The following is a 27,596-nucleotide window of genomic DNA, read 5'->3' as shown; positions in this document are numbered from 1 at the left end:
CTCTGCTGTGTTATGTAGAGAGCAACTTTTTGTGACATATGTATTGATGAAGAAGGTTGAGATCTTTGATAGCTCATTTCAGGATGGCCTGACCTAAAATGGCAAAATTAGCTGCAAAAATACAAAATTGATGATTTCATCATAATTATGTATAAAAATGTATTCCAAATATCAAAGCTATCACATGAGTAACTTTTGAGAAACAAATATTTTGACCAAAAACGGCAAAAACTGACCCAAAAATACAAAAATTGAAGATTTCATCAAATTTCACTATATCACACTAAGAGAACCCCCAGGAACCTGTATACCAAATATCAAAGGCATCAGACAAGTAGTTTTTGAGAAACACATTTTTTGACCAAAAATGGCAAAAATTGCACCAAAAATACAAAATTGCAGATTTCATCATATATTCCGTATATCATATTCAGTTTATCTGTAGGAACCTGTATACCAAATATCAAAGCTGTCAGACAAGCGGTTTTGATGAAATAAATTTTTGACCAAAAATGACAAAAAAATTCCTTAAAAATACAGATTTGCTTATTTCATCACAATTTGAACAAATCCAAGTTGGGCTTTCCCTAGGGACCTGTATACCAAATATCAAAGCTGTCAGACAAGCGGTTTTGATGAAATAAATTTTTGACCAAAAATGACAAAAAAATTCCTTAAAAATACAGATTTGCTTATTTCATTACAATTTAAACAAATCCAAGTTGGGTTATCCCTAGGGACCTGTATACCAAATATCAAAGCTGTCAGACAAGCGGTTTTGATGAAATAAATTTTTGACCAAAAATGACAAAAAATTCCTCAAAAATACAGATTTGCTTATTTCATCACAATTTGAACAAATCCAAGTTGGGTTATCCCTAGGGACCTGTATACCAAATATCAAAGCTGTCAGACAAGCGGTTTTGATGAAATAAATTTTTGACCAAAAATGACAAAAAAATTCCTTAAAAATACAGATTGCTTATTTCATCACAATTTGAACATATCTAAGTCGGGTTATCCTTGGGGACCTGTATACCAGATACCAAAGCTGTCTGACTAGTGGTTGAGATTTTTTACCAAAAACGCCTTTTTGGCACTAATTTGCATATTTTTGGCAATGACAACTTCATTTGAACAAAATCTCATCTACAGCCCATCATCCATGTACACACCAAATATCAAGATGAAATGTACAGCGGTTTTGGAGTTTTTGATGTTGACGGACAGACATACAGACATACAGACATACAGACGTACAGACATACAGACATACAGACATACATACATACAGACATTTCCCTAGCCTATAAGAATAGCTTCCATTGCCATATATACATATGGCTATGGGAGCTAAAAAAATGAAATACATAACAGCAGGAGGCCCAGTCATCTATTAAAGCGTCAATTCATGATGACATTGTGATTCATTCAGTGATTACAGTAACAGGAAGATGGCAGAGGTAAACAGAAAGAGAACACAGCCAGTAGATAGCCATCAAAAGCCGATGTCAATAGAGATCTCCAACTTCCACAGTAAATCGTAATTGAAGACCATTTCCTAGGAAAAGTGACTCAGATTACCTCATTGCTGTTTCTGTGTCAACGGCCTTCCTGATGTCATATGCAACGGTTGTGTACTGAATAATTATATTATACTTTCTTCCCTTCCTTTAACCCTTTCACCCCTGTTTCTCTTTACAGAGGTCCAGTTTTGCCATGGGAAACATCACAAGGTTGTACCAAATTGGGTTCGGAAAGGGTTAATATGTGATCATTGAATCAAGCTTTGTGATTTGACATAATTACAATTCCTGAGAAGTGCACAAAAAGAGCTGTTCTTTGAAGTGCAGGAAGACATGCTATGTTTTTAATCATTGATGTACAGGAGAAATAGTGTATCTAACCCGTGGGATTTGATATTTGAGAGCAATTGCACATCCTTACATCAAATATAAAAAAAAATTAGATGACATTAATAATTCAGCATGCAACGTAACATTTATCATTGATTTTGATAGAGAGAGGTCTTGTAGGGAATATGGAAAAATATGGACTTAATGCACAAATGTCAATTTCACTCAGTACATCCGTTTGGAAAGCCGTTTGAAATCATTTCAAGATGTGAACATGATCGTAAAATTTCATCACCCCGATAATTCACAAGTTCATAAATTTGGGAATATGCACAGGAAGTTTAATAAATGCACGTGGTGGCAATCTGTGCTTTAATAGGAATGGAAAAAAAAAATTCCAGCCAGAATATATCACATTTGTACGAGTCGGCATTTCAAGGTAGTGGCAGACAGTCATAATTCTGACTGGAGAGCCGTGAATAAATTACAACGGAGCTCTGAAGGCCAGACGCAATGCAAGATGAATACACAATCAAGACGGCTATTTGAATGATGGGCCAAAGCACGCAAGTATACACAAATTAGTACAGTCAGACCTTCAGGTAATAAATCATTTAAACCATTTCATTGTTGGTGTATTCACTGAGTCCTTTTGCTCCAAACGGAGTAGAGTCAGAGTGATTGGGGAGGGGGAATTCTTAAGAGGAGGGTGGGGACAAATATGTCATTATTAGATTTTCCGCTAGTAGATAAATATTATTTTTCAAGTTGATGACTACAAATCATTTGAATAGATGCAATGAATGATTAACAAGTTGATCAATCATGCACTAATGATCACAACTACATGGCCTCTTACTAGACTCCACACAGTCGGGGGAAAAATCACTCAGACAATACGGCTTCAATGATTCCCGCCTAGGGCTGTTTACTTTCTTCGAGAATCAAGTACTTCTCCCTAATGCTTCCATGGAAAGGACAACATGTGAAAATGTCTGCCAGACTAGCTTCCACAACAAACTGATCACAGTGTAACTGCCATACTGACATATTCTCTGTCTACCTTCAAGGGCCACAAATCACTCCTTATGATGTTTATGCCCAACTCTCCATCAGGGAATTACTGATCTTCCGGATATCAGAGTCGTTCAATTTTCAAATTACTTCATAAATATTGATGATTAATGTCTTTGCATGCCACTCCAGGTGAGACTGAGTGATGAAGAGAAAAAAGTGACCGGATAGTGATGGTAACCTTGAGACGCTAATGGTTGTTACTTAAGGCGCTCTTAGTAAGAAAATAACTATAATTACAATAAAAAAGCCAGTCTTATGTGCTTGTAAAACTCTATCAAGTCTCCAACTTGAACAAATAATTGAAGATGTTCTTAATGGCTTCATTGTACTTTGTGATCAGTTATGCTAAAATTAGAAACAGAAAAACGTGCCAAAATGTGGTCAGACAGCCGTTGACTTAAAAGGATACAAAATCGAGAGGAATTTTACTACAATAACATGTCAGGTGTTGCAAGGATAACGATGCAGGCCCTCTGGTTACAAATTCTATGTCTTTCTAAGTTTGTTGTTTTCTGACACGCTGTTCCTTTTAAGTGTGCATCCATTTAGACTGAAAACTAATTGATCGGAAAAGCTGAATTCCGTTGATAATGCTTCATAAAAGAGGAATGCATCATTGCATGTTTATCTCACAACAGCATGACTTTATCAGTACACACTGGTAAGAGATTTATCTTGTGAGCTATTACAACTCTATGCTCATCAACTTCTCATTGGCCATGTGAAGTAATTTCTCAGATGCATTATGTGCTGGGGAAAGCCAAAGTCTTGTTTTTTAGCAATTACCAGTTGCACAATAATGCAGGTCTGTAACCACACGAAGAAACAGTCATACAATATGTCAGTTTCAGTTGAAACTGTATGATCCTGCTCATCAAAAGGTACAAAGGTAATCCAATATTTCCTGTTCCGGAAGAATCGGAAAGTCTGGAATACGATCCCAGATCCCTGACACTGTGTAACCTAAAAGCTACAGCCCATCCTGCCATTGGCATCTCTAAAATCTCGGGGGAAAAAAATCTATATAATTTCTATTATTTCCATTGTGAAACTTTTTTCCTGGATTTGCTCTCAACCAAAACATGATGGCTACATTCCATGAACAAGACAGAAGATAGAAAGATCCAGGAGAATATTAAAGAATTTGATTTATGGACATGAATACACTTTACATTTTGAAGACTGACAAAGCTTGACAATTAGTGGTAGGTATTTTATGTTTTCTAGTTTGCCATATTTCCCGAAATGAGTCTAAAACCAATGAGCTTTAAACTAGAAGCAGTAAAAATTGTGAAAAAACAATCAAAACAATATAATATCAGATAAATATCAAAATAGCAACAGTATGGCACAAACGGAAAGTGTAAGATATAAATGTCATAACAGCAGATTTGTTGGACAAAAATCACTCTGAGAATCTCAATGCCTGTGTACAGAGTATTAGAGAGAGCATAGTTGGGATATTAACTATTTCTGTGATGGACACAATGTAATCTGGTAGATTACATGGAAAACCACTGAACCATGTAAGATTAGTGTAAAATCTTCAATTACATTCCAACACTCTCTTCATAACAGCTTTCTTATCCAACCAAACCTGACATACACCTGCTGCTTTTGTTGAAGCCACTTAATGTACTTTACATATATCTTGCTATCACAGGTTAAAGAAGTTGTGATGAATATGTGGCATATATGAAATCTGATATGAAGAATCATCAAATTATTCAAGGCGTTGAAACCCCCTAGCACCCCTCAGAATGCTTCAAAATATAATTACAGCTGCCACTTATGAAGTTGGACAATGAATTCAAGGTACAATGTACAAACTGAAGCAGGTTATAAGTTCTATAAAACTACACCTGTGCAGCGTTCTTGTCTGATACGTTACTGAAACGTAACATTGTGTTATACAGTCAACTAAGGATAGAGAAATGGAAGTTTGGTAATCCTTTGTAGTAAAGTTCTTGTTTAACTCTTTCACAACCATGGTTTAGCTTAAACCCATTTTTATCAATGTGATTGTGGACCTGTTTACAGGGAATTAGGGACGACCAGGTTAAAAGTTACAAACTGCACTTGTGTGGTTTATGTAAGTTTAGCCACAGTGTGTCGCTTTCATTCCGTTGAAGTCTGTTCTCATTGGTGATGGAATGGAGTCAAACCAACTTCTAGCTCTCTCTGCTTCATTATCAAACCCTGAAATAAAAGAGAGAAAAAAAATCTTAAAATGCTGTACTTAAACTCTACTACTCTAGTGTAGTACATGTTTGATGTGTTCAGTGTATTTGAAATATTTTGGAGGGTATGAAAATAACAGAACAGCATTTTCATCAAAAGAGTCCTGTTCTCTTGCATAGATTCAAAACAATTTTTCTGAGGGTCAGGGTTCAACCCAAACACAATTTTTTTATGTATTCTCTGAAACAGTTTTATGTTGCCAAACAATTTTATGTTACCGTTTATTACTTTCAATAGCTTGGTTGGGCTCATCCTGTATGGCTACCACTCATTGACCTGAGTGCTCATTTGTCTATGTCAACATAGAAATTTGAACTTTAAAGTGTACTTGACATGATACCAGGCATATCTTTTCAATTGAGGACAGACATGACAGACATGAAATAGTTGTTAGTGTACATACCTGTCTTAAGTGTGACAGTTGCTTCAGTATCATCTCTTGTCGATTTTCCTTGTCTTTCAGTCTGTCTGGATTTAACAATGGATCCTGAAATGACGAGATACAAAGATATCATCACACAATGTCATCAGTGCTTCATTGTCAAAGTCATCATAAATGTCTAAATAGAACCCTTTCATTGCCAGCTCTGTGGTACAATCCCACTTGTTTTCAGTAAGCGGGTGAACCCATACACAGAGAAACAGGGGTGAATGGAGATATCAATAAAAAAAACAGTGTTCATTACCATTTCTTGGTCAGTTTTTTTTTCTTTCCTCAAAGGTCTATCTTCCAAGCTTTCAACAGAATTCCTCCGTTGCTTTGGTTTGTACGTTTTTCTGTTCTGCTGGGGAGTGTGTGGAACACTGTCTGGATTCAGCTCTATAGCTTCACTCCTCACGAAGGGAGTAAAGTCCCCTGTCTTCAGAGGGGGAGAATCTGGGATTTGAAGTGGTGGGGACTCTGCCCGTGAGTACTGTTTAGTCCGTCGACCCTCCGGTGAGTATGAACGGTGTCTGGTGGACCGTCCCTCGGGTGAGTTGTACTCCTGTCTCCTTGTTGATCGCCCATCAGGTGATAATGTTCGTAGCCTGCTTCGCACGGCAGGTACGGGAGGAGAAGAGGATCTGTCCCTCACTAGCAATTTGTCTGGAGCATTCATCTCTTGAAGCAACAATAACTCCTGCTGTCGCTTGCGAAGTCTTTCCTCCTTTTTGGCTTTGTCTAAAGTCAAGTCTTTCTCTGATGCTTTCTTCACCTTTTTAGTATCAACTGGTGGCTTCCCCCACTGAGGTCGCTCGGACAATTTCTTGTAACGCCGTTTCGGTTTCTCCTCAACCGGTGACGGGGTTCTTGCAACTTTTCTCGGTTTGACCTCCTTGACTCGACTTCGACTCCTGTCAGCGATACCAGTACGATTGGGTTTACTTTGAGGTTTCTGTTTGGGTTTGAACTTGAATTCCACACCTGCGCTATCTTCTCTGGCTATCCTCTCAAGATGTGGTGGAAGACCATCAGTATTTAAGTACGGGACTTCTATAAAATTCAGAAGAAACAGGAAATAATTTTGATGATGTTTACCTACATGTACACCATGGTAGTTCTAGATAATAAAGGATAGATGTATGCTCTGCTGGCACGACATTACTTTGGTCATGTTTTATTGCTATACTATTGGTAATACCTGTAAGGTTTTGTCTGCTTCCACCTTCTTGGCAGGCAGAATGCAGTGTTAATTTCTGATATTTACTCAAATTTCACAACATTTCAGTTTCAATTTTGGTTCACTGTTACATCCACAAATATGGAGATTCACACCAGGGGAACAGTGCGGTTAACAGAAGATCTAACATGGACTAAAAACTACTGTCAAAATGATAGAGCATTTTAATATTTGCCTCTACACGTTTAATATGAATGAGGTGCTGCACAGAATTTTCTCAGAATTGACTGCAGTAATTCCAAGAAGAAGGGTGCCCAAGGCGTATGATGTATCCTTTCTCTGTAAATGTGTAAATAATTGATAACGACAGCAGGAACCCACTGTGAATGGCTGGTCGAATGGTGACTTTAACCATGTAAATACTGCTTGCAGTATCTAGGTTACACAGTGCATCAACAAAAATTTGCATCAATAATAGAACAGACAGCTAGAAAAGTCTGACTGATATGCAGACGGAGTAAAACCAATTTGTTTGTCTTTCATTACTATTTCTCACTGACAAAACATTTTCCTGAGAGTCCTGTGATGTAACAATGGCTGTCTGGGATTTCCTTTTCTTACAATCAGCTGTTAATCCTATCACCTCCACAGGTTACAGTGAACAATGTTCAGACCGAATCAAATTAAATTAAAAGTTACTCAAGTTTCAACTTGTAGATCACGCTGCCTGTCTCAAGTTCCATTGGACTTGATATGTCATCAGTTCAGTGAACATCAACAGTCTGTACGTTGTATGTTTATGTTTGAAACATTGGCGTGATTAAATATGACACATGCCAGTGGTAATTATTTTAAACTTGAAGTTGACGTACTTGTGGAAATACCATACACACAAAAGATACTTTCAGCAAAAATTAAACTTGATATAAAAAGCTTATCCTGTCTTGAGGGTAGCAATTTGTCCAAACAACCCCAACGCCAACGTCAAAGCAGTTATTCTGAAATCATATGCCCAGAGGTCTAGCAATTACTCAGCGTCAAAATTCTCTATTTCACCATCACAAATGAAATGGTTTTATTGTTCACTGTGAAATGTTACTAGACGCTTTGAAAGACACAACAATGGGGAGCCAGAAGGGTGACAATGGTGTGATTTGGTACACAATTTCATCCAATACTAAGCTTCTTATTTGAAAATGAAGTTTCAGAGTCAAAAGCCTTCTGGAGGAGGTGGATTTACAGACGTCTTGCCTCTGTCACCATGTAAATATTGCATGCTCACCATAACAGGGTGAGATTAAAAGATTTCTGTCACCTAAATTTATATTGTAAAAGCCAATCACCTGATTTTCACTTGAGAAGCCATGCGACACCTAGTACACCAATGTTATTAGCACTGTTGATGTTTATGAGTGGACATGGCTCAAACACTGCTTTTACCATATATGAATATATGCAAATTTGTAATGACTGAGCACTATCATGTGGGTGAAACTATGTTCTGACAAAATAGGGGTGAAAAGGGTCAAACACATTTCTTTTAACATTATTTCTGTTGTTAGAGATATAGATAACATAGACGTTCTGACCTGTTTGAATTGCCTGTTCCTTGACCGGTGACGACGTATCACCTCCAGGTTTGTGCACTGATCTGAAATCTTCCTCCACCAATGGCGGCTGCGTTAGAATTGAAGGGTCTACCACACCGGCTCTGGGTGAAAATTTCTCCTGGGGTAACGCCATTCCCCTCGGAGAAACATTTGGTGAGTGATGGGCTGTGTATTCAAAGACAGCGAAAGAGAGCTTCAGTGTAAAATGAAGAGGTTAACATGGACTGTGTCTTTAAAACACACACTGAGTGAAAGTTGTTGTTTTATTTTCTCGCTTTCAGCATTACCATATCATTTTATGGTTATGATATAAAGCAAAAAAATTACATTTGTCACAAAATATCAGCAGCCTGAACAATGAAAATTGCTTAGGATACAGCACCAACTAGGCTATAATGATATAAAGTCATATATTTTATTTAAATTTGAAGGAATACAGGAGGATTACAAAATGTTTTCAATATGCCACAAGGATGGTATTGCAAAACTCATAATTTTTAAGAAATATACTCAGCTTCAGTCAGGGAACAAGAGAATCTACCAAAGATTACAAAAAAAGTGTAATCAAGTATGGATAAATTGCATTAACATCAGAAGAGAAAACTATGAAAGAAATATTGCTTACCATCCCAACTTTTCTGTAAATTGTGAACATCATGTCCTCCGTCAATCAAATGCTGCATTCTTCTGGCATGTCTCTCCTGTGCCGCTTGTTCCTGTGCGATCTGCATACTCAGCATTAATGCTTTGGTTTTACGATCCAGTTCCTCCTGTCAGAGACAAGAGCCGTCCATTTGTAAAAGCGATATGAGAAATTACTGTGTTCAATATAACTAGTGCACACATACCTTTTGAAATTGCCACTACACACCCTGCATATACCTCTTGAAATGTACATTTGTTGTATGTTTAGCCTACATTGAGTGTGATTGGGCATGACAACCATCTGTCTACTTACACATGTAAACAGTGTAAACTGACCGCAATCTACATGTAACTAGGAGCGCGCAGTACAAAAAATTTACGCACAATTCTCTTTTATTTGTATTGTTGAAGGTTACTTTTCTCATAACTTTTTCAGTTCTGCATGTAAGCAATAATGTGCAACATCAGAATAACTGTTAAATAATATCTAGTAAAAGTACGTTTAGATATTTGAGTGAAAGTTTCCAAATGACCATTAAACAAAAATAAAAAAGTCACATTCTGTGGGTACCACAAATGCCATACTTTTGGGCAGCAAGTGGGTCATTCTCTGTGAAAACTTAGCATGCAAATTTCCTAAAGTTTGTCATTTCCTTTGGAAACAATCAAGAATATCCTTTTGTTTCATAAAATAGGTGCAACTAGTCTCCCGACTTTCCATCACATTATTCGGTATGGCTGAAGACACAATCACTGGAAAATTTTACAAAAAGGCTATTTCCTCTCTCAATCATGCATAATTTGCCAAATCATTAAAATAAGAATTGAGAAGAATAGTGTCCTTAAAATACGTCTTCAGAATTTTTACAACTAGTTTGTGAATTCGTCTACACATGGGAGACATAGTAGACTTCACTGAGGAATCTCTGAGGATACAGATCATAATGAATTATGGGAAATCTACAGTACAGTGGAGCTCCAGCAATCTGCAACCTTGTGTACCTTTCAAAATATACCACTCTACATGCCTCTCGCAGTGTGCCACTCTTTGCACCTCTTAAACTATGGCACCACGTACCTCCTGAAACATGTATTCACTATACTTCATGAAACATAGCTCTTAAAATATGCCATTCACTACACCTCTTGAAACATACATCTCTTAAAATATGCCATTCACTATACCTCTTGAAACATACATCTCTTAAAATATGCCATTCACTATACCTCATGAAACATACATCTCTTAAAATATGCCATTCACTATACCTCATGAAACATACATCTCTTAAAATATGCCATTCACTACACCTCTTGAAACATACATCTCTTAAAATATGCCATTCACTATACCTCATGAAACATACATCTCTTAAAATATGCCATTCACTATACCTCATGAAACATACAAGTGACCAACATACTTGTATTATGTATGATCAATAAATACGCGGCCAAAACTGTTTTAACAAGTCATCATTGATGACACAGTCCCCACTTGTTAATCAGTATTTTGATTACAGGTCCTCAAAGAGGATAGAGTCCTCTTCATTAGGTCTGTGATAAAAATACTTTTGAATGAATTCGCTTGATAAATGTCTGAGTTATGGTTCAGGACATGAAAAAAATCGTAACAAAATGGTCGCACAGTGGCCATATTGGATCGCATCACAAAACAAATTGATGTGCATAGCTATGACATTGGTCGATGTCCTTGTACCAACTTTGAATAAAATTGGTCAAAACATGCGGATATGCCTGAGAAATGGCTCTGTACATGAAAAAATCGTAATAAAATGGCCGCCTGGCGGCCATATTGGATCGTATCACAAAACAGATTGACGTGCATATGTATGACATAGGTCAATGTCCTTGTACCAACTTTGAATAAAATCGGTTGAGATATGCCTGAGTTATGGCTCTGTACATGAAAAATCGTAATAAAATGGCTGCACAGCGGCCATTTTGGATCGTATCACAAAACAAATTGCCGTGCACAGCTATGACATTTGTCAATAAGCTTGTACCAACTTTGAATAAAATCTGTTGAAACGTGCCTGAGTTATGGCTCTGTACATGAAAAAATCGTAATAAAATGGCCGCCTGGCGGCCATATTGGATCGTATCACAAATCAAATTGACATGCATATCTATGACATTGGTCAATGTCCTTGTACCAACTCTGAATAAAATCGGTCAAAACATGCCTGAGTAATGGCTCTGTACATGAAAAAATCGTAATAAAATGGCCGCCTGGCGGCCATATTGGATCGTATCACAAAACAAATTGACATGCATATCTATGACATTGGTCAATGTCCTTGTACCAACTCTGAATAAAATCGGTCAAAACATGCCTGAGTAATGGCTCTGTACATGAAAAAATCGTAATAAAATGGTCGCCTGGCGGCCATATTGGATCGTATCACAAAACAAATTGATGTGCATATCTATGACATTGGTCAATGTCCTTGTACCAACTCTGAATAAATCGGTCGAAACATGCCTGAGTAATGGCTCTGTACATGAAAAAATTGTAATAAAATGGCCGCCTGGCGGCCATATTGGATCGTATCACAAAACAAATTGACGTGCATCTGTATGACATTGGTCAATGTCCTTGTACCAACTTTGAATAAAATCGGTTGGAACATGCCTGAGTTATGGCTCTGTACATGAAAAAATCGTAATAAAATGGCCTGGCGGCCATATTGGATCGTATCACAAAACAAATTGACGTGCATCTGTATGCCATATGAAGTAATCCTTGTATCAAGTTTGAATGAAATCGCTCCAGGCATCTCAGAGATATCTGCGTGAACGGACGGACGGACGGACGGACGCACGCACGCACGGACGCACGGACGCACGCACGCACGCACGGACATGACCAAACCTATAAGTCCCCCCGGACGGTGTCCGTGGGGACAAAACTGTTTTTAATAACAAGGCACTGTACCTCTTTTTGTTTCTGTTTGAGCTGATCTGCCTGGAACCTGGATTGAAGCTCGGCTCTTTCTAATGCTAATTTCCTCTCCTCTTCCATTTCCTCCCTCCTCTTTCTCTCCTCCTCTTCTCTTTTCAACCGCAACTTCTCCTCAACCTGCGCCTTGATTGCCATCTGTGAAAGAAAGAAAGATGGCAAAACATCAAGATGTTAGTCATTCCACTGCAAGATTACCTCGTCTAGATTTTCATCAGGCTTGTAATCTTCCAGATATAGCTGATGGTAGAGCTTTGAAGCTAATGGAGGACTATGAAATTGAATCTACCAGGAACAGGTCACCCATGTAAGCTGATTTTACTCTGTCATTGTCTGCAGTGTCATTCACGATACTTTACCGTTTGAAAAGGGGAGGGGGAGGAAGAAGAGGGGCTAATCCAACAATACTGGGTTTCACAGAAAATACTAATCACTCATAAAAGGTTACATTTCTGAAAGCCAGTCCCGTGATCTAAACTTTACCGAAAAATATGTATGGGGCTAGGAGATGAAGTGACAAATAATAAATGGATACAATATTCTTCCATCAGCTAAGTCTAAGTGTCTAGAAATACAGGGCATACTGCTCTACTTTTCACAGTGTATGCCACCATCATTAAAATTTTACAAGTAATGAAGGCATGTCTTTCAGTCATGTCATCTGGAAGATAATACCACTGTTACTGGGCGTTGTGTCAAAGATGTGAAAGCAGAATGGTTTAAAAGATACAACAAATCACTATCAGCTATCAAGAACATTTCAGATAAGCATGCAAGACTACCCATGATGAAAACTAATTTCAGTTCCTTCGTAATTGCATGGAAGTCAGCAGACAGAGATAATATTAGAAATTTTGGTTTTCTCAGGTCGCTTTTTCAGATAAATGTCATGGAAACACATCTTAGCCTTTCACTTTATGAAACTAATATTGCTTTAAATGGCAAATTTTAGTTGTCAGGGAAACAGGAATTTGAAATTAAAGTACTGTCATTAAAATGATTATCTTTGAGAGACTTTCCAACATTTCAAGACAAAAGTGAATTACTGAGCAAGTCTGATACATACCAGGTCAAATTTTTTAATGAAATTTGCAAGGCTTTGTGAAGAAAGAAATGTAACTGCCATTTCTTTATCAAGCACGGTCACACAAATTTTTGGATGCATTTTGAAATACAGCATCTCTTACGTGAAAGCTCGAAGAACATGGCCAATGTTGCAATGGTATTTCCCTGCATTTCTACATGCAAATCAACAGAATCAGCTGACACTGCAAACCTAAAGAATTATCTGAAAATGTGTGCCTGTACCTGATGTTCTAGTTGCTTCTGTCTCATTTTATCCAGTCTTTCTTTTTCAGTCGGATCCATCAGAGACTGGTGGCCTCGTCCCCTTGCATGGATTCTACGGCGACACAACAACAGTTTATGTTAGTACCAATTGTACAGAAAAGAGGATTTGCAGATCTTTTATTTTCTGATCTCTGAAATTTTAATTTCATGTCAGAGTATGCCTCTGTGTGTATTTGTTGAGTGAGATGGTACGCTGAAATCTGAAAATTAATAAATGACTGTTGGATGCTGAACAAGATAACTGTAACAATGTAAATTATTAACACTGAATGCCTTGACATTAATAATCAATAAAATCAGGGACAATATTTGTCTGAGGGCATGAAGAAATATATCATGACAGAATATTAAGAATAAAGAAAGAATTCTACTGGTCAAAGGTCGTATGCAGATACTGGTCTTCAAAGAACTTTGTTTATCCAAGTCTTACATTTCACTTGCTGCATTATTAGGGTTAGCTATGGACAGCTCGACTGGCTTGTTGTAGCTTGGGTCTGCTGTCTGCGGTGCACTCTTGGACTGCGTTTGAAAAGCTCTTCCAGCATCCAACTCTGGCTCCCGGTGAGTCGCCGTTGTCTTGACAACAGCATCATCAACCGTCTGAGTTACAGCAGCTGCATGATATCGTGGATTCTGTGGCAGGCCACGGATTGTGTCAAACTTGTCGGCCCACGTTTCTTTGAAGTCTCCGAGGCGTTCTCTCTTCTCTCTCTCTTTCCTTTCTTTCACCTCTTGTCTCTGTTTCTCTGTAATTAAAGAATCCATTTACCCTGATAACATAATTGTCTATTATGGAATTTTTGCAAATTAACATAGCCATTCATTGACGATTGATCAGACTATCTGAAGCTCTTAATAAAATGAACAATATTGATTGAAATTTCTTAAAACTCATGAAACTACCTATGTAATACTGATGTGTTCATTAAAGAAGTGTCTGACTCAAAGTAAATTATAACAGACAAATGCTGATTTCAACAGGATATTTGACAGGAAACACCATCAGAGAAATTTCTTTTCTTTTCACTCTCAAAGAAAGAGATGGTTGTGGTTTGTCTCACAATTCCCATCCAGTGATTCATTTAGTGGTAACAACAGAACAGTTAATAATTCTGCTGAAATGCATGGTTGATGAAGTCTGAAAACTCCGATGGGGCAGATAATTCAACGCATTCACAGCGCTTTCAGTGTTTTTATAACTCACTGATGAGTGGAGAGTAATCCTGTGTTGCAGCTTGTACTGGGTTCAAGGATGTCTGGCAAATGATTCATTGACTTACAGTATTTCAGTTCAAAACAATATGACTGTGAATCTATGAATATCAATTCTATGCACGGCGGCCAAAGCAATGACTGCTTCATCTTCTCCTTACACCTAAATGCAGGGATGAGCAAATCGGCTAGCCTAACCTCCTGGGCTGGTAGTTTTTTACGACTGTGCTGGTAGTTTTCATGCCTGGGCTAGTGGTTTTTATTAGCTGGGTCAGCCAAATGGAAACTTGAGTTATTTAGTTGTTAAATGGGAAATTACAGGATCGTGGGCATATAATAGGGGGATTACTGATGACACAGCCATTTGCATACACTGGGCGGGAATTTTTGAATTCTCATAGCATCGCTCAGACCGTATGATAAATTTGAATAATCATGATGGGCACTTTCATGACATATGCAGAGCAGGGTCAAATGGTGGTACAGGGAACACATTTTGAAACATATGCGTTCTACGACAAAACGGAGCATTTTTTCTTTCAGTTTATTTTTGACTCATGTTTAGTTGCTATGTATTCACAAACATCATATGCAATATTCAATGACAATAAATGCCTGAAACATGGCAAAATTATGGGATTCTGGGATCAAACACACCACTGTGATGTCCGATCAGTAGCGTGGCTTTTTTGCATTTCCATAGATTTATGATAATCCGGCTTTTATAGGGGAATATGTTTGCTGCAAGGATAATGGGAAGTGAGGCTGGATACAAGCTAGGGGATTTGATGAAAATCATTTGTTTGCCCTGCTAAATGTATGCTTTATGCACATGTCACTATTATTCCTTGCGTAGCCCTGACTATAAGTACACAGTTACCAGGTATTATAGACTCCCATGATTAAGTTCAGCAACCTAACCTTCAGAAGGTCAAACATGTTTGGGCTGTAACTTTAGTTGGTGTTTTCAAAGCCATGGAGCTTAAGAGAAATCTTATATTGACAACACCTATCCCAATATTGCATTGCTTATTATCAGAGTTACAAAACAAACAACTTCTTTATTCTAGTGTGGCCATGGCACACTGTCAAGGGCCAAGCAAAAGAAACAAAATTTGAGAACCTCATGCACTGTCTCGTGACTGATTTTGACCTCAGAAAATGATGATACTAGCCACGGATTTGATCCTAGGGGTGAAAGATGTGCAAAAAACTGGGATGAGACAAACTATCATACAAGACGGGCAAAAAAAGTTCAATTTCATTCAATTCCATGCTGCTACTCTGACATGGTGCTGTGGTGAAATTACAATTGCTACATTCAGTCAGAAAAGGTGGACAGTCCGCACAGCTTTATGTTTCAACCCCACTGTCCCTATCTGTAGGTCTACCTGACTAGTTTTAAACAGCAGCAATGTACAACAGTTAGAAAGTTGAAGGATTAATCATCAAGCCTACAATTATTTCCTTATGCAGAGTCTATCAGAAATAAATGAACAAGCCAAAACTGGCAAGATTGAAGAACCCTGGACCTACATGTATGCTCCGCTCAGGGTTTTACATGACGCGCATTTCTGCGTCCTTTACGCATAAAACCGGACACAGGACCCCTCAAAAACTAAACTACGCGTCCCTTCGGACGCAGAAATACCTGTTGCTAGTGTACATGGTGTATATCTCGCGAAGCTACTGGACACGTAAAACACATCCCAGTAAACCTTACCGACCCCATACTTTAATGGAATGCTCCGTAGTGCATTGGCCTCCACTGTTTGATGACCAATGGTACCCGCGGAAACAAATTTTATTACCGTAAAAAGTGACTTTCAAAATGTAAACTCATTCTTAATTGGTCGATTTCTTGTTTGCGTCGATTAACACATGTTTATGCATCATGGCGGGTCGTGTCAAACACCCAAACAGGCCGATCTGCGAAAGTTTTTTTGGCGGCCGCAGCAACCAGCACGAGGCAGGTTTGGTCGAGGCCGAAACAGCAGATGCGATACTGATACATCAGGCCCCCGGCCAAGTCAGCAAAATTACGAACATTCAACAGAAGTTGGCTCGATAGGTTTAAATGGCTTCGATACTCTGAAGAGCGAAACGTCATGGAATGCGATGTATGTTTGAAAGCAAATGTCACATGCCCGTTCATGAAGGTTGTTCCAATTTTCAACATTCAACTCTCACTCGTCATCAGGACTCAAAAAGTCATCTCACAAGTGTTAAAATCCTAAGCTTGAGGTCGCAATTTACTACTGCTTGCGAATCTGCAGAGGACCGGCAGTTGCAGGGTAAGAGTAACGAACTCGAGGCATACGCTGCACAATTACGTACTGTTTACCTGATCGCTAAACGTGACCTTCCATGCGATGTATTCACTGACATCATGCATCTACAGAATCTGAACGGCTTAGACATTGAAATTACAAACGTCCTCAGATAGTTATAGAGTTTGAAGAGTGTATTCAACGTGTGATCGAGAAGTCCCTGATTGATAGTATACATGCAAGTGACTTCATCGGTATAATGTTGGATGAGACTTGTGACATTACCGTTCATAAGAAACTGAGTATATGTTCGATATATTCAGAATGGCGAGGCGAATGTTTCTTTCCTCGGTAACCAGCAAAATTACAGATGCCACTGCTGCAGGGATCGAAAACGCCTTGATTGAATTTTTGATTAGGAAAGAAATCTGTGACGCGGCCGTAGACAAAATATACGGACTAGGAACAGACAAATGTTCATCAAACTGGTTGGCCCCATCATAGATGATTTTGACTTCATGAACACTGCTAGGTTATTTGCCGAAGGAGTTGCTGGCAGAGTGTGAACTCAAACCTACTTGACTTGCTAGGTGAATGCCATTTCAGAATATGGAATTACTTACCTTCTTGTCAATTTGCCAAATTTGAATACTTGTTCAAATTTCACAACGTTGTGAACTTGTCATTAAAGTTATGAGATAATTTCAATCATGAATAGTGTTCTTTGAATTGATCAATGAGGGCCCTCAGTATGAACTAGAATTTTCATGTAAGAGTTATTTTAAGAAATGTGCAACCCATTTGCCGTGTTTTAATACTAATTGAACACAGTGAAGACCATGGCATGGATAAACAATAAAATATTCTTGTGAAATAAATTGGAACCCCCATATTTTGATGTAGGACTCACGTTTTTAAACACCAGGGGTCCCAGGGACTCTCAAAAGTAAAAAGTGATGTAAAACCCTGTCCGCTGTAATACAATTCAACACTATCCTGGGGGGTATGTTTTTATTATCTTTGTTAATTGTATTGTGTGTATATTAATCACAAACATCACCCTTATACAAGCACTGATTACAGTAATAGCTATCAAGAAAGATGTGCAAAGTGTTCTTCAGGTGACACAGAGCCTTGAAATTGTGACTTTGCAAATTTTTTTGGATATCTTTTATTCCTGCAAGTATTAAGCATGGTTACTTATGCAATGGTCCTCTTCCATTGTCATTGAGCAAATCAGTAGCATATTGGAAAATTCAACTTCTTGGCTTCAAGTAAAATTCACAATGATAGTCGAAACGGTTCTAGGACGGTCACCCCTGGACAAGGTTACCCAGCAGTCACTACCAGCCTTATCCCTTACCCTGACCCAAACTGGTTGATGGGAATTATCTGCATGATAAATGACTATGACACCTGACCTGATAGCAAAGATTGTAACATCATATCTAGATTGGAGTTCATTACAAGGAACGGTACAACAAAAGTTTCACCATGCCACTAATTTTTTGTGATTATCTATGTTTATTATAGGCACAAAAAATGAAAACTACAACTATAGCGACAACAACTAAGTTTACGTGTTTATCTAAGTATATCTTAGTTTATTTAAGATTATCTGTTAATCAAATTTGATTAGGTTACAAACACTTGATTGGAAATATTTGAAGCATAAAACTTTAAATGCTCAGGATCTTTGCTTAAAGGTAGGGGAATCGATCCCAGGGATTGAGTTTGTTCTAGTCTGTAAGAGGATTATGAAGGTGTCATAGCCTTTTGTTTTCCATTGAAATCGTAATCTAGTAAGTAAATTTCCTGGCAAGACAATCTGACGCCTGAACCATGCCTTTAATAAACAAAATTCAATAATACCTAATTCTTCTAACCACTGCTGTCTCTCTTGTCTTTTGGTTGCACTGTGATAGTGTTCTCTCGGTGACCCCTCACCCAGGACGAATGAACTTCTCATTGCGGCAGGCACCTTGTCAGGTGTGTACTGGCCTCTAGAGGGCGCTCCTCTCTCCACAGGCTCAGTTGTTGGAGCCCTGGACTGCCTTGCTTGGGGTTCTGGCTGTTGATGTGCAGAAAAAGGAAAGGATAAGTTATGCATAGGGTATATATTGTGATTTCAATGGTGAAAGGTTGTGGCTGAATACGATTGTTACATCCACACCTTAAACTTTCAAAGGTAAACCACAAAAGTGCGGTGCTTTTCAGCAAGTCAATCTCAGAATGACAAAAGGTGTAAAGGCACAAAAATTGTAGGTTTCTTTCTCATCACAGGTCTCTAGCAAAAGTGATGCAGTGAAATAGCTTTTTGTTTCATTTTTGCTGCTTTATCACGTATCTCAAAAGATACAACTGCCAAAGAACAACGCCATGTGAATGCAAATTCTCAGAGTAAAACTGTACGGTGCATGTACCTGTGACTCCACAGACTCACATGCAGGGGAGTGCAGTGCTAGTTTTTTCAATGCAAAAAAATCTGATGGGGACTATGTCTAACTCATTCATGAGAATGGGAAATAAAATTGTTTTTAGCATAAGTGTTGCAATAATCTTATTTTAGGTTTCACAGATGCAGTTCCTACCTTGTACTCATTGGTTGTTATTGTGTAATTTTTATTAGGAGCCCCGGCACCAGCCTTGCCAAATGGATCCCATGCCGAATACGCTTGCTGCATTTCTTTGTCATGTGATCGTCTGACACTTCTCCTCGTTTCCTGTTCTTTTTTCTTCAAAGCAACTTGTTCATCTGTGCATTCCAGAGAAGTGGAATAAATGCAAGAATACCAATGGAGTGATTTGCACATTTAGACACAGATGTCACCAAAACATTAATGCACAACCATTGAATGAGTCTTCAGTAAAATGATTTTAAAAAAAGTTATATTGATGTGATATTTAAGTTTTTCATTACTCTATCCCAACTATGCATAAGAGCCTGACCACACCAAGAAAACCATGATACCTATAACATATGGTTGTGCTGGTGGTGCTAGCTGTAACACTACCTTTGGTATTTTCCTGTCACCATCCATGATATACATGGGGACTAGTTTACAGAACTCACCAAGCTCTTGTTTCCACTGCAGTCTTTTCCTTTCAGCCAGTGACTTATCATTGAATCCCGTTGTACCGATCACGCTGCCAATGTTTCCCATACCAGCAGTGTAGTTATCATCAATATCATCTCTGGTTTTCTGATTTGCCCTACTCTGGACAGTTTTACTTCTCTCACTGGCCTCATCAGCTTTGGATGTCTCCTCTGCTGTCTTCACATCATCTTTGCTCTCGGTTTTCTCTTCTGTTTTTGCAGTTTCATCCTTGACTGCTGTGTCTTTCTTTTCCTCTTGTTTGCTTGCCGGTCTTTCTTTCTCTTCATTGTCTTTCTCCGTGCTTTTTGCTTCTCCTTTAGATTTGTCACTCCCTAGAGACAGAATAATATATCAAATACACTGATTGCAGTCTTCGCTATGTAATGCTTGAAAAGACACATGAAAACAAAGAACGCAAAAAATGACAAATATTTTTCAAAAATCAATAGGCTTATCTAGTTTTTCTCCATCCATAAACTAATAACATAGCTAATAACATTAAAAAGATGAAGACGTCACCGTGTTGATATTTTACTATAGTAATCAATAGAGAGGGTCGGCCAAAGGATTTTACTCTGTGTGTATATTTGTATGTGTGTGTATGTTTGTGCATGTGTGTGTATTTGGATGAGTGTAGTATGTGTGTGTATTTGTACTATTCGGATGTGTGTGTATTTGTGTGTGTGTGTATATATTTGAATACAACTGGGTGGTTTAGGGTCACTTTTGACTATTCTTAAAAGGGACTATCATTACTTTTCAAACAAATTATGCCACAGTTATTGCTGTTTCAATGTGAGAAATTAATATGTTGTTCTGCTAATACTAAAACATGTTGAACTATCAATTATCAGAGCTCGACTCAAATCTTGCATGTACACATAACATGTAAAATATGCTGATGACATAATTTCTGGTATGTACCATAATTTACACCATTTATTGTTATATCTACAAGCAGGAAGGGAGTAGAGATCTGATGATTGAAAATGTTTCAGTGAATAGAACAACATGAATATAGTTGCTCACATGAATAACCAAACAAAAATTAATGAAATAATTTGAAAAGATGGTGACTATGTAACTTCAACTCTCATGACTATTTTTGAAGTTTTGGCTGTAACAGTTTTGCTATGGGTGCGGTACTTCAAGATGTGGGCACTGCCTTTAGTTTACATGTATGCTAAAATCTGGAGTCACTTTGGAGTCTTATTTATAGCAGAAACTGACTGTGATAGCATTGATCTTTAGCTAAAGTAAGCCTTTATTGAAATCGTATCCCAGTTGGGATCTTGATCATAAAGTACAATAAAGGTTTTGCAAAAACAACAATGAACGAGTATATATAATATATATATAAATATAAATATCTATACATGAGGTCAACATATTAAAGGTTCATAAATAGTTTACTTTGTCTTTTTCATTTTGTCTTGTCTGAGTTTAAAACATGTATGTATGTATTTTCCCAATTCACATAGTGATGCTTTATCTGTCCTTGAAAAGATGCTTACAAGGTCTTGTGTGCCTCTGAATGCGTTTTTACAAATGTTTAGTTTACTGAAAAAATCATGCCTAATGTCTGTGTATCCTTTGCAATGAAAAAGAAAATGTATCTCATCTTCTACTTGTTTGTTTTGGCAAATTGGGCATGCTCTGTCTATGACATCAAGGTTTCTATATCTACCTGTTTCTATGTGTAGTATGTGTGCACTAATGCGTAACTTGCAAAGGGCTGACCTGTGATCTGGGTTTCTAGCTATGTAATATTGCTCCACTCTAATTAAAATCAGATGTAGGGATTAGTTCACAATTCCTCCCCGCCTTGTCCACTGTATCTGTCTTGAGCTAGTCCTCACCAGATACTTAAGCAAGCACAACCATATAGTAGGGTTGAAAACCAAGTTAAAGGTTGAAGGCCAAGCTATCCCTATATCAAATTTTTAATGACATCAGTTTACTTGTGATTAGATTGACACTGCTCGTAGATCAAATGCTATACAATAGTGTGGTTATCACTCAACAAAGAGTAAAGCTGCACCGCATTCTGTGGAGATGCCATTTAAAAGATCATGCTGTAATATAAATTGACAAAACAGGAAGATTTTTACAAATAAGACTGGGATCACTCTGGGGGGTTCTCTCTTTATTCATTGTACAAGCTAACCTGAACCAAGCAGACTGCAATCATTCAGCATGGTATATTTCAGGCGCCCCTATGTGTTGCCTTATGATAACATCTATAGCATGGTTGCGACTGGACAGCTTGTCTATGACTAATACATGAGTTAAATGTCATTGAAATGATGCACGAGTTCCTATGTATGCATATTTATTTCCATGGGAAGAAGTGTGACTGGGACGACTGATAAATAATACTTCTGTTGAACTCACATTGATTATGATATTTCCCATGACTTTGCAGCGACTCACTCATATGGATGCAAAGAAAGAATGTCATGATAAAATGACTGACTGTGGCACAGATTTCCCATGGGCTTACTTTGATGATTTTCACATGATAAAGGAAATAATTTCTCTCATACTGGGAGGAGGAGCGTCATTTGAGAGGTTGATAAGCAGATGACGTTACTTAACCCTTTGCACCCTGAACCCCTGGTACTCTATGACGTCATCGGACATTTCTGTCCGAGCCGGTTCAAAGGGTTAATTAAGCCATCAATTTATATTACCAGCGTTACAGCAATACATTAACATGTAATGTTGTTACAATAGACCTACATATGGCAATACAAAATTATCAATTCTTTTTGGGACTATTAATCCAATTTTGAGATTTTAATTTGATGTTATTACCATTGTTTTAATTTTAGCGATGAATAAGTCTTCACAGAAATTACAGTATATTTTCAAACAGATAGCATGTTACAACACACAGAGAGAATTGCCTAGCGCCATCACTCTAGACTCACCTTTGACAGCCAGGGAAGCTTCTAACTGTGCAGATGTACCGATAGCTGCCAGTATGGCTTGTAATTGTTCCTTTGTCAGCGTCACAGTGTCACTGTCTTTCTTACCATCATTTTCTTTCCGACTCACGCTTTTCTTGGAGTTCTTCGACTCCTTGCCCTTCCTCACAGACAATGCATTCTTCTTGATAAAGTCCACCTCAGGTTTCTTCTTTTCTGTCTCAACATTTTCGTTGTTTTCTTTATTTTTGCTCTCTGCTGCCCCATCCTTCTTGGCAATGGTTGTCCTGGGTGCAGGTTTTGGAGGTGGGTTCTCAACTCGGCTTTCTGTCTTGCGTATTGGAAATTTCTGGGCTTTCTTCTTGTAACTGAACTGCACAGGTGGCAAGAAAACGCAGCATAAATGACAAAATCAAGAGAAACTTGTCTGCAACATGACATGATTTCATCAATGAGACAGTATCTCCATTGTAACAGGAAAGATTAAACTTGAAAGAGCATTATATGTATGATATTAATGTAATGATAGGAAACTTGAACTCGGGCACATGTATTGGCTTCAATATGTTATCAAGACTTCTGAACGCTACAGGTAGAATCCATGTCTCTCTTGCGTTTGTAGGAGTGGAGTACAGTTGCATATGTGTGTTTGTTGTGTGGAAAAATTTTGCCATGTAACTCAGAAAGTATTTGGGTGTTTTCATGGGTTTCAAAATGTCTTGCAAAGACTAGTGTGGATCTGTTATAGATTGTCCTAAATGACTGTCAAACTTTATTCAAACTTTTCTCAAAGCTGTAAAAGTTTGACAAAAATTCAGTAACTTTGTTTTTCATTCTATGAAAAAAACAGTCTACTCATTCATTCAACACAAAAGGTCACCAGGGTGCCATTACGTCTCACTGTTGATTATTTACTCATACAATGTACGTCACACTATGACTGGAAGGTAACTGATGCCCAGACTCCCAAGAGAATGAACTCAATGGCATGCTTGTAGACAGTGTCTGCAATTTTCCATTGGTTTAGGCTTTTGCAAGAATTCTTCCATAAGTTTTACTAGTACTTTCAACAATTTGTGAAGATATAATCTAACCATAGACCCTTGAGATTTCTCAAGGGTCTATAAATTGTTACTGGTAAATAAAAATACAACAAAACAATGCACCTAACATCAATGTCCTACTTTCATGGTAGTCTGATCGGTTGGCACCAACCACAAAGTACATGTATCTCATGTCCACTGTAACTCCTTTATGACCAGGTTTTGATAACATCCTACAATTTTTCTTGGAAGAAATTGTACCTCCTCAACAACATGAAACATGAGAAGAGATGAGTGGAAATTTCTGAAAATGGTTGCATGTAAAACTTAAAGTTTATTTGTAATCTAATAATCTGGTAAGGATCCAATATCCACGGAGATATCGTACTAGTCCAGCAGTTCAGTGACATGTGACATCTGCCTTATTACTTATTCACATGTATGTGTTTGTGACTTTAGTGACTTTTCTGCTCACGTTGCTCACATGATTGAGAAATGCCTCTAAAAGTAATACTATTAACAAATGTGAATTACCCTGAACTGAAATACCCATGACAAATGGCAAGTGTCAATTATAACTTTGAGAATGTGGAACTTGACATTTATCATCTGCTTAAATTTTCTTGAGATTATCAGAATAACCTCTTTCCTTTCCCTCGTTTTGTCTTTACATAGTGGCTGACGTAAATTTTATCAACCATTCTTTCAGCAAGTTTCATGCAAATAAACATATGGCCTCCAAAACAACACAAAACATGACTAAAATAATGTCTACTGATCGCAAATTTTGTCCCTCTATTGTTTCTTTGAAAAAATTTAAAAATCTGCAAATACCACTCACCTTCTTTTTCTTCGGTGGATCAGGATCTATAGATCAGAAGGCAAAAATACATGTTTTATATCATTTATTTTGATATGCTTATTGCTTCTTGTAAAGTTAGGGAATATACCTAGGATGAATCATTAATACTTGCATGTCTGTATAATTTACTTTTTTATTTATTTTCATTTATTTTTTATTATATTTTTTATTTATTTGACGACATTAAATTTTCATGTGAAGGCTAAACTGTAAAGTGAACTCAGGTTGAACCCAAAGTTAATCTGGTGACCTATTAGTAAATCTGTAAGTATTGGGTGTTTCATTTATAAATGAAGTTACACTTAATATGGCATGTTTGAACTATGGACTGAAGCAAGATTTGCTGCTCCTGTCCATGCTTTAACTTTATGCCAGAATGATTTTGTGGCCACATTTTCAATGCATTAGAAGGGAACCAAATTTTCATGGTGGCTAGCTCTGCAAGACAGTAAATGCAATTCCATTGTATTACTGAAAGTTGAGTGTATTGATTTAGGAGTATACCAAGGTGCTATTGAAAACACTCTAGAGTCACTTTGAACATTTGTTGGAGATATCTTGTTCCTTACAGACCAGACAGACATCTTTATTTTTATGGCTCACTTTTTTTCTCTGTAAATTGAGGTATGTAATATTCTGGCAATGCATGGATGAACATCAAAGAAACACCATGTCTAGTGAATCATTGATATCAATTATAGTACAATGAATGTAAAGAACTCATTTGCTACACACATTTTGCTCATTCTGGGTTAAAAATAAACAGAAAGGTCCTTTTCAGGCTCACAGCTTGATACAGAAAACTATCCTTATCTGAGCACGTTAAAATAAGGCTTACCTCCAATGAGATAGATTCCTGCACTGCCTTGCTTTGCAAGGGCTGCTATGCGCAATCCTTCTCTGCAAAATGAAGGCAAATCTTTGTCAATAAAATTGTGGGTACCATTAGCAATAGCTATGGCGTACATGCAATTTTGGCCATTAACCCTCTGAGTACTGTAATTTTTTCCCGCCTAAACTTTAGAGCAACATTTTACAAATTTTTGTGATTTTTTTCTGTAACTTTTTTGACAATTTTGGACCAAATGGACATCATATTTCATTGGCTACAGTTTTTTCTCAAAATTTTGGCAAAAAATCTGAGAAAAATTGACTAGGATTTATTTTATAAAGGGGACAAAAATAGACTTAGGTGCTCAAAGGGTTAAAAAAGCTGACGAACAATGCATGCATACATGCATGCATTGTTCATCAGCTTTTTTAACCCTTGTATATTGGTCTCTATTAGACTGCAAATTCAGCGTTTTTGTTAAGGCCGGTACCCTGGTAAATGTTATCAAGGTTCCCAAGTAATTTTACCCGGGTTCCCCTTGGTACATCAATGAAATCAGATTTAGGGACTGTAGAAATGTTTACCGGGGTTCCCAAATCATTTACCAATGTTCCAGAACCTTGGCAAAAACACTGATATTATTGTAGATCTGAAGTTGTATACTGAGATTTTCTGTATGAAAGTGTGTCACTCTTTCAAAGTTACAAACAGAAAGTCAATCTTGCCACCATTTCTTTATTCTTACTATAAAATATTGTCAGTCAACACCTTTCATTCATTACTGTAACAGTCAGTCCTACAAATATAAAGTAAAATCTGGTATGTCACTGAGCTTCATTTCACACTCAGAAAGCTGTCAATGTTTGATTTGTACAGGGCACTGGTATCGCACTCGAACAGGTTGCTTATTGAGAAACATACTGCTAGGCTTACAAGAAGAAGACAGAATCATTTTTCATATGCTGCAAGCTGTATCTATAAAGCACATGATTTCCCCCCCCCCCCAATCCGGCCAAAAAAAGGGTAAAAAATCTGAGTAAGCAACTGCAAAATCGAAAACTACAGCGAAATATAGATAAAGAAAATGAAAGACTATCTTATTTGTGACTCATTAAAAGCTGTTGGATTCTTTAAAAAATTGACGCAGATTTTTAGACTGAAACTTGACGAACAACTTACGCATCAGCCACTCTCAGTTCACTCAGGACTTTGCGGTTATTATCCATTTTCCTTAAGTTTTACAACTTATGCCCCAACGTCGACTTGGCGTTATATTGGTCAATATTTTTTTCCGTATTCGGTGTGTGGCGCATAAACTTGATAAAGCAGACTTGCCCTGCACGGCTGCTGTCCGTTAGTAGGTTTTTAAAAAAATGTCACCTCGGAATTTTATTGTTACAACAAACAAAGAAGGTGAAGTAGATTGGTTTACGGACTGCATGATATGCATGTTCAGGGGATCATGTTGGAACACATCTCACGATAACAATCGCCATGCTGTGTCCGGGTTTGTTGATCAACCATGTACTGAACTTCACACGTCGTGTCTTTGACTGCTGTCAATGACAAGACGCTTATCAGTACGAGTGCCTGACAACGCAATCTGCTCGACTGTGGTCATTCGGCTTATTACGAGTCAGTTTGATTTGTTAGCCAAAATAATGAGAATTTACCAATCTCCTGTTTGTAGTCTGCGGCCATACACCGGTCTCTTTAGTGAATGCACATACATAAATTGCAGGCGACATACGGTCTAAGTGGTCGATCGATCGACCCGCAGCCTTTTTACGACAAGGTGATATTTTTGTGAATGTCGATATTCTACTCACCCTGTGTTCATCCTGGCTATTCACAGGTCCTCATCATGTGTACTTTCAAATTATTTGACCGACGGGTACAAAAGTTCGAAGTATTCGCTTATTTGACATACGAAACAAACTGAATACTGTTGGTAGATGTCGTTGTTAGGAATCCATTTTATGATTC

The 27,596-nt window shown here is 37.7% G+C and overlaps 1 protein-coding gene across 2 annotated transcripts; it reads right to left on the bottom strand.

Annotated features, from left to right (window-relative positions):
• Nucleotides 1-2,196: 2,196 nt before the first annotated feature.
• LOC139135686 (coiled-coil domain-containing protein 66-like) lies at nucleotides 2,197-27,596 on the bottom strand. Of its 2 annotated transcripts, none has more exons than XM_070703311.1 (15): nucleotides 27,440-27,596; nucleotides 25,617-25,678; nucleotides 24,758-24,783; nucleotides 22,877-23,246; nucleotides 19,919-20,275; nucleotides 19,437-19,600; nucleotides 18,718-18,916; nucleotides 13,794-14,109; nucleotides 13,322-13,415; nucleotides 11,990-12,151; nucleotides 9,011-9,155; nucleotides 8,365-8,550; nucleotides 5,861-6,648; nucleotides 5,578-5,661; nucleotides 2,197-5,132 (listed from the first exon to the last, which is right to left on the bottom strand). In XM_070703311.1, the coding sequence occupies exons 1-15, from the start codon at nucleotides 27,448-27,450 to the stop codon at nucleotides 5,073-5,075; spliced, it is 3,024 nt and encodes a 1,007-aa protein (XP_070559412.1). In that variant the 5' UTR covers nucleotides 27,451-27,596; the 3' UTR covers nucleotides 2,197-5,072. The 2 variants fall into 2 exon arrangements, with proteins under 2 accessions (XP_070559412.1, XP_070559411.1); XM_070703310.1 differs by lacking the exon at nucleotides 27,440-27,596 and adding an exon at nucleotides 26,790-26,968.

This window comes from Ptychodera flava, chromosome 6 (assembly GCF_041260155.1).
Source record: "Ptychodera flava strain L36383 chromosome 6, AS_Pfla_20210202, whole genome shotgun sequence".
Classification (NCBI taxonomy): domain Eukaryota; kingdom Metazoa; phylum Hemichordata; class Enteropneusta; family Ptychoderidae; genus Ptychodera; species Ptychodera flava.
Note: the sequence above shows the minus strand (reverse complement) of the source record. Positions and strands in the feature narration are given on the sequence as shown.

Coding starts and splice junctions, on each gene's coding strand:
- LOC139135686 (XM_070703310.1), bottom strand. CDS start 26,836: ATGGATAATAACCGCAAAGTCCTGAGTGAACTGAGAGTGGCTGATGC. Junction 20,276..22,876: donor AGCTTCCCTGGCTGTCAAAG/GTGAGTCTAGAG, acceptor TTCTGTCTCTAG/GGAGTGACAAATCTAAAGGA. Junction 8,551..9,010: donor TTTACAGAAAAGTTGGGATG/GTAAGCAATATT, acceptor TTGAATACACAG/CCCATCACTCACCAAATGTT.